Below are 12,725 nucleotides of genomic sequence, written 5' to 3' on the forward strand. Positions count from 1 at the left end.
CACCTTTCCGCCCTCCCTTTGTATTTCCCCCCGACCTCAAAAAGACATTATCACGAATATATGTTGCTTTCTAACTTCTGAAATTAAATAGACTTTCTTAAATCTGTGGACTGACTTTACGGATTATTTCTAGCAAATCTGTGGAAGAATGAGCCCTGAGAGTAAAGGGTTAGTAAATGCAATTAAAGGGTCTCTAATTTCCCATTGGCTACTGCAAGTAAAGTGTTTTGTCTTTCCACATCCACTGGTAGTCCTCTTGTGTCACCCTATTCTGCCCTTTCTTTTCTTTTCAACATGCCCTCCTTGTGGTGAAAAGGAATTTTTCTTTATATATAAAGAAAAACTCCTTTTCACCACAAGGAGGGCATATATATAGATATAGATATAGATATAGATATATATAAAATGTAAAAAATATCAGATGTGCTGACATTTAAATGTTACTCCACTTGTTAATAGATCGTGGGCTAGTATAGCAATTTATTGTAGCTTGTAATAGAGGTAATGTCACTTTAAGACATGTGATACTTTACAGAGCAGGGATGTATTGAAATAGACTACCGGTACTTACAGCATTGTATAGCAATCCTGCTTTGTACATACAGCTGCTTTACTCTTCATTGAATGCACTGTAGTGAGGCTGCTCTGTCATTAAACATAAACTGATCCTCATCTTTAAGTACACTGGAAGCTGCAAATTATCTCAAGATCACTTCAAAGGTCTCATCAAGCAGAAGGTGACGTTAGGAGATGATTTAAAGGTGAAAATGACAAGGTTTCCACCCCTCAAACCTTAGCCACTTTTCTGACAACACAGTCTGAGAGCTCTGATGTCTTCTTTACTCTGGGAATAGGATTGGTAACGAAAAAGAACATTTTTTTTTAATCCTGATAAAGAAGATTATTGGGAAGCTATTTAAAATTCCTTATTGTGGTACAGATGGATTTTAAAAAGTGTTAGATCTTTCCAATGAACACTAATAGAGTACTCTGCTCTTGGCTGGATTACTCAGGTAAGGAGCTTCTTTAGGATTTAAGATTCAGAAAGCAGATCTTGAACCCATCTGACAATAACTGGAAGAATACTCACTATTGTGTGTGTGTGTGTGTGTGTGTGTGTGTGTATATATATATATATTAGCAAGAGGCTCTCTTTGCATAAAAACAGCGTGCTCGACAGCAGTTGTAGTGAGCTGACTAACAAGTACATGAAGAAACGAAATGCTAGTGAGGAAGGAATGTTGGGGCTTTGAATAAAGTTAATTAAAATAATGTAGTTTGAGGAAGGATGGAAAAGATGTAGCAGACTAAGAGTGAAAACATGGGGTGGGGGGGATTTCAAAGTCATCTGTTCAGTGTGGTTAAGAATATGATACCTGGACACATTTTAAAAAAAGAAATAGGAGCTATTGGGTGATTGTAGAAGTTTGGCTTTGATTCACGGTTTGGCTAGGATTTTAAAGTTCAGGTTAAATAAGAGCACTTTATGCCTGAAATATCAATGCGTGTTAGAGTCACCTTTCCCTTTTATGTCATTGTACAGAAGCATAGGAGCACCAGAAATGACTAAAAAAAAGCATTAATTTCTGAAGACATGGGAGGTCTATTGTGAGCTATCTGTTTGGAGGGGGTAGAATCCATGTTACACTATTACTCAATCCAAAAACAAAGGAGGGAAAGTATACAAAAGTAAACAATAGGAAGGAAAACTAATTATATGCTGAATAGTGAATCAGATACACAGAACAGGGAAACAAATAGCCTTGTGTTGAGGAAAATAATGTTTTGCTATTTTGCAGTTAATTATACTTGTCAGTTTATTTGGGGGATTTTCATCCATTAGTCTTTAAAACAATCCGCAGAGACCATGCTTATTTATTAAAATAACAAAAATAATCTGTGCATATATTTTATTGACACATAAGCATCACTATGATTTTTAATAGTGTGTATTTCCCCAATAAAGAAATCCTGCTGATAAGTCATTTTTTGGATTTTACATTGGTTGCCTCAATCTTTCCTAAATGCATAGAATGTTCAGGGTTAAGAAAAGATTTTTAGCTTTAAAGTCTTCCATCCTCAGTGAACATGATGTTCTGCTGATTGGATTATTAGATAGAAAGTGGCATCGTGTCATTGGCTGAATAAGGAGAATGTCTGAAGTTTGATTAATTTGGCAATATGAAATGCAGCAGAAGGTGTTATTAAAGGAACTGGACTATATGTAGCACAGCTGAGCCTTGCAAATCCCACAATCCTTGCAGGTATTGAGAAGGAGCTATTAAAGTCACAAAGTCTGAGAAAATTTAACCAATTAGTATAATAATAAATGGATGGAAATATCCACCACATATAATATTTCAAGTAGTCAAGAGTGCCAGCATTGGGAGACAGAGAAAGAAATACACCATTCCTTTTCAGCAAGAGTCTGTCTTTAAATTTTGATACACTCTACCTTATGAAAAGATCAAACCTTATTTGTTACATATAAAATTCAGTCTCCCCTTACTATTGTTCTTTATGATCATAGGCCAAACAAAAGGAAGCTGATTTTTATCTGGGGATTAGAACACAATTCTGAGAAACAATTACTTTGTTTAGCAGACAGCATTCATTGCAATTAAAAATTAATGTGCACAGAAGTCAAAAACAATCATCTGTTACCTACTGGGTAGGTATTTGCCTTGCAGCCTTGGGGCTGGAGGATGCTTAAAATGCATCTCAGATATCTGATAATGTTGTATGACTATCTGTAATGTATTTAAAGTAGTTTTGATACTGTCTGAGGAGCTAATTTTTGGGGGGGATAGTATTGTAATTCCCTTCTCCCCCCCCCCAAACTAGTAAATTAAATTGCAACACAGAGTGGGAATATTTCCCTGGCTTCTATTTATGTTGTTTTTCTTCAAGTACTTGGATCATTATAGTTTCATTTGTGCCACTGAATTATTAAAGTTACCAAGTCTCCCATGCTGACATTTCTTTATCTCAACTGTTCTTGTTTTTGACATGACCTTTGCCATATAACCTTTGCAGCCTTCAAGGGGAGGGGGAAAGGAGGGAGGGAAGAAAGAAACAAAGATACTATAAAGGTAAAAATACTGTTGTAATCACTGCTAAATACTGTGTGTGTTCTAAGGCTATATGTACTAACGTCTGTCTAATATTTCGTTTAGAGAATGGCAATGGTCTCTGCAATGTCTTGGGTCCTGTATTTGTGGATAAGTGCATGTGCAATGCTGCTCTGTCAGGGGTCTCTTCATCACACTTTCCAGCAGCATCACCTGCACAGACCAGGTAGGACCAATCAGCTACAGGATGTTGTAAGATGACAGGTGCTCTATTAGTGCACTTGTCTGCCTTGATAAATGGTTGAATAATCATAAACATCCCAGTTTGCTATTGAACATTTATGAGTTGTCTGTCTAGGTATCTCAGAGTATCTTTCTGATCAGCCTAATGTATGCCTGTTTGGTATTGGAATATGCCTCCTGTTAGCATCCCTTTCTAACAACTTCTCAACTCAGGAGGCTGATCACTGAAAACCTATTTTAGATAAGAATTTAATTTCTCTGTTCTCTTTATTTTTTTTCTGTGTAATAACAGAGTAAGTTTTGTTCCCAAGAAGAAATCCTGGTGGCAGAGCTTCGTGTAACTTTATTTGCTGTACCTATGTCAATCTGGGCACAAATTGTACACTTACAATGATATGAGTGAAACTCTGATAACAGCTGAGCCTTTTCACTCTTCCTGAGGTCAGTGGGATGGGTCTATATGAGAGCAGAATTTGGTCTAGAAGTTTTAATCTTACTGATGTCTAGCCATGCGGTTGCAAAGGTGCAACTGTGAGTAGAATTCAGGCCCGGGTTTCAGTGGGGTTAGATGGGTGTTGCTGAGAGCAGGTTTTAGTTTCTTTGTGTATGGAATGGAAAAGTCAACTGATTTTCACTGACACATCATCCATTGAGACTGTGTATAAATATTTTCATTACTTTGACATTCTTCAAACAAATTGTTGGTGTTAATTTTCAGCTGTAATTTGTGAACCACGTATCATATGAAAAATGTTGAAGAAATGGCATATTAAAGCTCATTATTTCCAATAAGTTAGAAATGAGAGAGCCTCGTGTTGTAATTTCACATATTCTGAACCCAAGGAAAGGAGTGAAAGTTCTTCCCAAGAGAATTAGAGATGAAACCAGAGAATATTAGCTGGTAATTACACATTATTTAATTTATAGAAGCAGGTAGATCAAAGCAGAATTAGAATAAGGCTAACATTTTCAAAAGCGATAGGGCTTAGCCTCCTAAATCACTTAGGCACCTTTGAAAAAAATTGCCCTCAATCTTTAGTGGGTCTAATGTGCTGAAAAGTTTTTTTTCCAATTGTTTTCACTGCCCAAAAGTGATAGGGTTTTTTGGAGGTATCTTCGTGTCTTCTCTCTCAATAACATGACATAAAATAAATATAATCATAGCCTGGAGGGGAATGGTTCTAAAAATTTGACTCACAGGCTTTATCTAATGAACAACTATTATGTGTTTTGTATTGGCTTTAGTACCGGCATTTTAAAGTTAGAGAACACATCCCGTTTTCGATGTTCTTTTTTGGAATACACAGAGAAATGCCCATTAAAACACAACGGCAAAATCACCATTGGTGATCTGAGACTGTCCCCTGGCTAAACAAACAAACAAACAAACAAACAAACAAACAAACAAACAAACAAACAAACAAACAAACAAACAAAATACTTGCATAAATAGGTAAAAGGAAAATGTAATCTCATTTTGTAAAATCTGTTGAAACAAGAGACATTATGAGAAAAAATGAGAGCCTGGCAGATCCAGAGCTTTGCCACATTTGCCTAAGCTTGAAAAATCACTTCTTTTATGAAGCAAGAACAGTCAGACACTGAATGCATACCAAGTATTGGGGAAATGTGGAAAATGACAAATCTTTCACTCAGAGCTGTGATACAGATATAGTGAAGGTTTTGCAGCTGCCTCATCACCTGCTTAGGAATCTCAGAGAGTTTCCTCTTGCAAGTCTTTCTCAGGCAGCTACTCCGCACCCTGCATGAGTAAGATTGATGGTGTTCTGATCCCAGGCAGCCAATTTCAGTCTCTCATGAAATAATCCAGTACATTGACAGATGAGTGGAATTTGACATGGTGTTCACCTCTGATTCAGATTGCTTTGCACCTGGAAAGCACCAGCTAGGGAGGGTCCTTTAGAGGAAATAGAGATTTTAGACAATTTCTATTGTCAGAACATGAAATCAGCACAATGTTTTTATAAGGCCATGAATTTGCAATCTGCTTACTGAATGCAATAGGTTTGTACATAAAAGGGATGGAAATGTGTTAACTAGGAAACTGACTGATTTAATGTATTCAACTATAATCTCTAAGCAGTTCCTATTTATAATATTAGGAATGTGTTTGTTAGTCACTGTATAAGTAAGATTAAAATATTCAGCCAAATAAGGATTAATACAAATGATGCAGATGAACCAATGCACAATTTCAGTAATTTAATATTTGTGTATATGAAATTTTGAGTCAAGGCAAAAATAGCTATAGTCAATAGCAGGTTCAGCATACTTTCTCATTTTGTGGGATTACATGGATATTAGTTTGATACTTAATTTAAGAGACATTCCGAACAATTAAAAACTCAATGGTAGGACTACTTTAGTATTGACTAGGGTGATTAAAAGAGACAGATTCCTTTCTGTCTTGTGCCTCTTGTACTTGATAAATACAAGAGTATCCATTAAATACAAGTACATGCAATGTTAAAAAAACAAATTCTGATTTAGTGGATTGAACCTAATAAACCTGAATGTAACTGAATGGATATAAGTATTGAGAGTATCTATTTCTAATATGAAGGTTAATTCAGTAATGAAACACTATGGATTTCTGGCATGTGACACTGAAAGGTGAATTTATCCAGTACAGTAGTCCTTTTTTTCTAAAACTTTCTTAAACATTGTAAGTTTTTTCCAGAAGCTGGGAATGGGCAACAGGGGATGGATCACTTGATGATTACCTGTTCTGCTCATTCTCTCTGGGGCACCTGGCATTAGCCACTGTGAGAAGACAGGAATCTGGGATAGATGGACCTTTGGTCTGACCCAGTATGGCCGTTCTTATGTTCTAATGTTTTCAGATAAACTTTTGGACATTATACATGCAAACACACAAGTTTAAATTTTCATTTCACAGCAGGATATATTTCTATAATTCAACATTTTGGTAACCTATACATGACTTGACAGAAGATACAAAATTGCAAACAAATCGTAAACCATTTTATGTGACAGAATTTTTAAGTGACTGGAGCTTTATTTTCTGTGAAATAGTGGCTGAAGGGCACATACAGGATATATTAAATATTACTATGGGTATAAAATTGAATGTAACATATTGCACATGTACATGGACTGTTGTCTCCCTTGTCACATTAACCCAAAGGTTTGAATTCATATAATTACGTCTTAGTAAAGCATTTATTGGTGAATGTTCTTTTAAAATGAAATAGGTTGTGTGTGTGCATGGAGTTTTTTCATTCTTCTTGAGTAATACTCAAAGGACAAAGTCTTCATTTGGTGTAAACTTGCATAGCTCCAATGCCATATAATTCTCTTTAGGTAATATTGTCTTCTGCAGATCTTTATATAAATATATTTCATTTTCAAGAAAATTATATTATACAAAGTATGCATGAAAACATGTATAGGATATAACTTTAGGAAGAAGCAATCAATGTTCTCTGAGTACTTACTTTGGTTTGGAGTTAATAAAACACAATGAGAACTATTCCACATTGGCCATTTTAAACTCCAGCATACATACAGTTGTATGGCTGTTGAATTGGCCTGAGGATTAGACTGGATGGGTTGTGATTTAAAGAGTTAGCTGAGTGCCAGTGATTGTCCATTGATCATCTGATTGACAATATTGACTCACTTCTCCAGAAGTAGGAAGTAAATATTAAGATTTGGCAAGACACTAAAGTATCAACAAAGCACTGTCAAGTCTTAAGGATGCAAATAAATTTGATATTCTCATCAGTGTCACAACTATACAAAATGATCTCTCATTGTTTTATTATGTTTAAGAGATTATATTTCAGTTCAGGAAAAAACCTTAATTTGTATTAAATTTAAATGGAAAATACCCTGGTTAGATCTTGAAGTTAAAAAAAAATAAACACAAAAATTGCAAGTTACCATCACCTGGACATGACACGTTTAGCCCATGTAGAATAATTTGTTAAACATTCAGGACGCCAACTTGGTTCTACATGAATTTTGTAAAGTATAAAGATGCGGGCTAGAAACATAGACATACTGTAACACGGTTGACATTTGCAAAGATGTTAATTAAAGAAAAGGCCTATTCAGAGAGGGAAAGATGGTTGTATCAGCCTGAGCTGGCTTGGCTTGTATCAGTGAAATTGTGGTTGGGTTTCTCAAGGCAGTATGCCAAGAAAGTGCTGAGTAGTTTCTTCCACTTTTTTTTTTCTCTTGGCAGTGTTTCATGTGTTACTTTGTACTGTAACAGAAATGCATCAAGCGATACAATTATATAAATGTTAAAACCAGGACTTTAGGTCATACGTACACCTACTAAATACTAAGCTATCCATAGTTTTATTTATTGTGGCAGCAGCAGATCTTACATGAATCAAAAATCATCTTGAGAAGAGTTTGCCCATAAATACTAAGAGAAAAAAAATCACTACGCCAAAGCAATCTTATAGAAATTCACAGCAAACAAGAACCGAGGAGTTCTCTGAGCTTGTTTCATAAAAGAAAGGTAGCATCTTACAATGACTTGATCTATGGCTGGTTTCAGAGTAGCAGCCGTGTTAGTCTGTATTCGCAAAAAGAAAAGGAGTACTTGTGGCACCTTAGAGACTAACAAATTTATTTGAGCATAAGCTTTCGTGAGCTACAGCTCACTTCATCGGATGCATTAGGTGGAAAATACAGAGGGGAGATTTATATACACACACAGAGAACATGAAACAATGGGTTTTATCATACATACTGTAAGGAGAGTGATCACTTAAGATGAGCCATCACCAGCAGCGGGGGGGGGGGGGGGAGGAGAAAAACCTTTCATGGTGACAAGCAAGGTAGGCTAATTCCAGCAGTTAACAAGACTATCAGAGGAACAGTGGGGGGTGGGGTGGGGGGGGGAGAAATAACATGGGGAAATAGTTTTACTTTGTGTAATGACTCATCCATTCCCAGTCTCTATTCAAGCCTAAGTTAATTGTATCCAGTTTGCAAATTAATTCCAATTCAGCAGTCTCTCGTTGGAGTCTGTTTTTGAAGCTTTTTTGTTGAAGGATTGCCACCCTCAGGTCTATAATCGAGTGACCGGAGAGATTGAAGTGTTCTCCAAGTGGTTTTTGAATGTATTAATTCTTGACGTCTGATTTGTGTCCATTTATTCTTTTACATAGAGACTGTCCAGTTTGACCAATGTACATAGCAGAGGGGCATTGCTGGCACATAATGGCATATATCACATTGGTGGATGCACAGGTGAACGAGCCTCTGATAGTGTGGCTGATGTGATTAGGCCCTATGATGGTGTCCCCTGAATAGATATGTGGACAGAGTTGGCAACGGACTTTGTTGCAAGGATAGGTTCCTGGGTTAGTGGTTCTGTTGTGTGGTGTGTGGTTGCTGGTGAGTATTTGCTTCAGATTGGGGGGCTGTCTGTAAGCAAGGACTGGCCTGTCTATGATCTATTGATCTATGGCTGTGAGCAAGGGACTTTAGTTTTAATCCGGCTCTGCCACTTACTTGGGAAGCCTTAGGGAAGTTACTTAGGTCCAAATCTTCAAAAATTGTACTCATTTGGGGCAGCTCCAATTCTGATATCCAATTTATGACATCTTGGTAAAAATGTTGCACTTAGCCTCTCTGTGTCTGTTTCCTCATTAAAAATATGAATATAATATTTCCTTGCCTACCTTGCAGGATGATTGACAATCGGTGATCTAATCCAATGGGATTTTTGCTGTTGATGTTAATAGGAGCAGGTTTGAAGATGTATATGGAAAATTATTAGTAATTGTATTCAAGCCAATCAGAATCCATACTGGTACTGTACTAGAGAACCAGAGAAAAGAAAAAAAACATGTACCCTTGCATTCACAGTACAATATGCTCACCACCATCTAACTTCTTAATGCACAACAAGCAATAAAGGTCAAGTGACCACAAAAGTAATTGCCAATATCACTTGATAATTTATCTTAACACAGAACCAAAAAAGACATAGGATCAGATTTTGACCTTGTTTACATTGTAAATATGGAGTAAATGCCCTGAAACCAATGAACTTACTCCAGGTTAACACAGACATAAACAAGATCAGAATCTGGTCCAGAACTTAATATACTATAATCAATGAACTGGCTACAGGGTACAATATACCTTTTAATATCTTCCTAAGTCTGTGTCTGCAGATATGTAAACTGTCAGCTGTTGAGTTAAGAGTGATAATATAGAGCAATGTAATGTTTTTACCCCTCCTTGCTTGCAAAACAGAATTGATGCTGTGTGTGTAGGAGCCGTGCAATAAATAGCACAAACAATTTTGGACAGGGTAATGTGAATAGCTAGGGTGTATCAGGCAGGACTACGTACTGAGCTGTGCTCTTGTAGTTTGCTTGTCTGGGGCAGTGGATGTCCTAAGAAGATGTAATGACATATTTCTTACAAAAATCCAAGGAATTAAACCTCCAAAAGATGACATGGGCCAGGCCTAAAAAGGCTCTAATTGAAGACAGAACAACATGCTCTGTAGTACTGAAAAACCTCCCTATTTATGTCTTTTGTGATATGATAAATAACTACCAGCTTTTTGGAGCTACATTCTGTGTACTGGAGCTGTAAAGTTAATGAGACAATTTTGGATATGGGAAAGCTGTTCTCAGATCTGGTAACTTCTCTCTTAACTTTAAAAAGCAGGTTGCTGTTAGGAACTTCTACTAAAATATTGTTATCCTGATGCATTAAGTACTATGCCTTGGACCTTCCCCATATTTCTGCAGCTAAGTGTGGCCCTGGCCCTTACATTTACAGCAGTGCAGAGGATGTAAAAAGCCCTTGTACCCTCCTTGTGTGTGGCCTGCAAAAGGATTGTGCAGAACTGCAATCCTTGCACCTGGGAATGCAGTGGCTGCTCCGTCCCTACTCTACCCTCTGCCCCCCACCCGCCAGAGGTGCAAAGGGTGTTGTCATCTTCTACTAGTGTCTTTTCATTTTGCTAAGGCAAGAAAGAGAAATGATTTGCTCATTGGAGAATCTCCAGAAACTTTATTCTTTAACCCCGTTTTGCTAGCAGTGTTAATTAACATTTCTTATGGCTCATCCATGCTACTTTGAGAAGATAGCATCATGGATTCTGAAATTAGACCATGGTCTGTCTTTTGTACAATATTTCAACACATGGCTATGGACCTAGTTTGGTGGGGGAACACTGTAGATGTCTTATTTATTATTTGAATTATTGCAGCGCCTAGAAGTTCCAGTCCAGGACCAAGACCCCCCTGTGCTTGCCATATGCCTTTACCTCAGGGCAACGCACCAGATGATTTATTCTTTACTGGTGTTCAGCTTTACATCCTGCCTCCACCTAGCAGATTTGCAATGTATTATTTATTATTTTATATTGTGGCAGTGCCCAGAGTCCAACAATTTTGGGGCCTCATTGTACTAGATTATCATATAGTAGCTGGCACGCCTTGCCCCAAAATGCTTATAATCCAAAAGACAAGACATAAGAGGTGGATGAAACAAACAAGCAGGCTGGGATGGGGGTTGGGAAAGATGGGGTAACAATAATAATTGGAAATGTAAAAAGAAAAGCAGTACTTGTGGCACCTTAGAGACTAACAAATTTATTAGAGCATAAGCTTTCGTGAGCTACAGCTCACTTCATCGGATGTAGCTCACGAAAGCTTATGCTCTAATAAATTTGTTAGTCTCTAAGGTGCCACAAGTACTGCTTTTCTTTTTGCGAATACAGACTAACACGGCTGCTACTCTGAAATTGGAAGTGTGCAATTCTTAGCCAATGAAGAGCAGTAATCACAACTCACCATCTGCCTAGCCATTGTCAGATTGCATACATGTCCACTTGTTATAGAATATCAAGTCATGGGCCAGATTCTCATCTTGTTGATATCTGTATTAACCTGCAGTAAGTTGATGGGTAATTATATCTTCCCTACACACTTTTTTGTATAGTGTACTGTCTACCATCTTTATGATCCATATCTCGCATGCAGTAATTGATATTTGTATTTTCCATACACACTATTTTGTATTCCCAAACCTAAGCCATTCTTTTTAGGTGACAAATCTGATGAACTGTCACATACTGAGGTGTCATTAGAGGAGGTTTTGTAACAAATTGATAAACTAAATAGTAATAAGTCACCAGGACCAGCTGGTATTCACCCAAGAGTTCTGAAGGAATGCAAATGTGAAATTGCAGAATTACTAACTGGAGTCTGTAACCTATCATTTAAGTCAGCTTCTGTACCAAATGACTGGAGGATAGCTAATGTGATGCCAACTTTTAAAAAGGGTTTCAGAGGTGATCCTGGTAATTACAGGCCAGTAAGGCTGACTTCAGTACCAAACAAACTGGTTGAAACTATAGTAAAGAACAAAATTGTCAGACACACAGATGAACATAATTTTTTGGGGAAGAGTCAAAGGCTTTTGTAAAGGGAAATCATGCCTCATCAATCTACTAGAATTCTTTGCGGGGGTCAACAAGCATGTGGACAAGGGGGATTCAGTGGATATAGTGCACTTAAATTTTCAGAAAGCATTTGACAAGGTCCCTCACCAAAGGCTCTTAAGCAAAGTAAGCAGTCATGGGATAAGAGGGAAGGTTCTCTCATGGATCAGTAACTGGTTAAAGGATAGAAAACAAAGGGTAGGAATAAATGGTCAGTTTTCAGAAGGGAGAGAGGTAAATCATGGGGTCCCTCAGGGGTCTGTACTGGGTCCAGTCCTGTTCAACATATTCATAAATGATCTGGAAAAAGGGGTAAACAGTGAGGTGGCAAAATTTGTAGATGTTACAAAACTACTCAAGACAGTTAAGTCCCCGGCAGACTGTGGAGAGCTACAAAAGGATCTCTCAAAACTGGATGACTGGGCAACAAAATGGCAGATGAAATTCAATGTTGATAAATGTAAACTAATGCACGTTGGAAAACATAATCCCAACTATACATATAAAATGATGGGGTCTAAATTAGCGGTTACCACTCAAGAAAGAGATCTTGGAGTCATTGTGGATAGTTCTCTGAAAACATCCCCTCAATGTGCAGTGACAGTCAAAAAAGTGAACAAAATGTTGGGAATCATTAAGAAAGAGATAGATAATAAGTCAGAAAATATCATATTGCCTCTATATAAATCTATGGTACGCCCGCATCTTGAATACTGTGTGCAGATGTGGTTGCCCCATCTCAAAAGAGATATATTGGAAAAGGTTCAGAAAATGGTACCAAAAATGATTAGGGGTATAGAATGGTTTCCATATGAGGAGAGGTTAATAAGACTTGGACTTTTCAGCTTGATGGCTAAGGGGGGATATGATAGAGGTCTATAAAATCATGACTGGTGTGGAGAAAGTAAATAAGAAAGTGTTATTTACTCCTTCTCATA

At 37.3% G+C, this 12,725-nt stretch overlaps 1 protein-coding gene across 1 annotated transcript in view; it reads left to right on the forward strand.

Annotated features, from left to right (window-relative positions):
* Positions 1-547: 547 nt before the first annotated feature.
* TAFA1 (TAFA chemokine like family member 1) overlaps positions 548-12,725 on the forward strand; it is a 370,431-nt gene continuing 358,253 nt past the window's right edge. The window contains exons 1-2 of the mRNA XM_038408111.2: positions 548-1,013; positions 3,177-3,297. Coding sequence (XP_038264039.1) covers positions 3,180-3,297 — 118 coding nt within the window. The 5' untranslated portion in view covers positions 548-1,013; positions 3,177-3,179. The remainder of the gene's footprint in view (positions 1,014-3,176; positions 3,298-12,725) is intronic.

This window comes from Dermochelys coriacea, chromosome 7 (genome assembly GCF_009764565.3).
Source record: "Dermochelys coriacea isolate rDerCor1 chromosome 7, rDerCor1.pri.v4, whole genome shotgun sequence".
Taxonomy (NCBI): Eukaryota; Metazoa; Chordata; order Testudines; family Dermochelyidae; genus Dermochelys; species Dermochelys coriacea.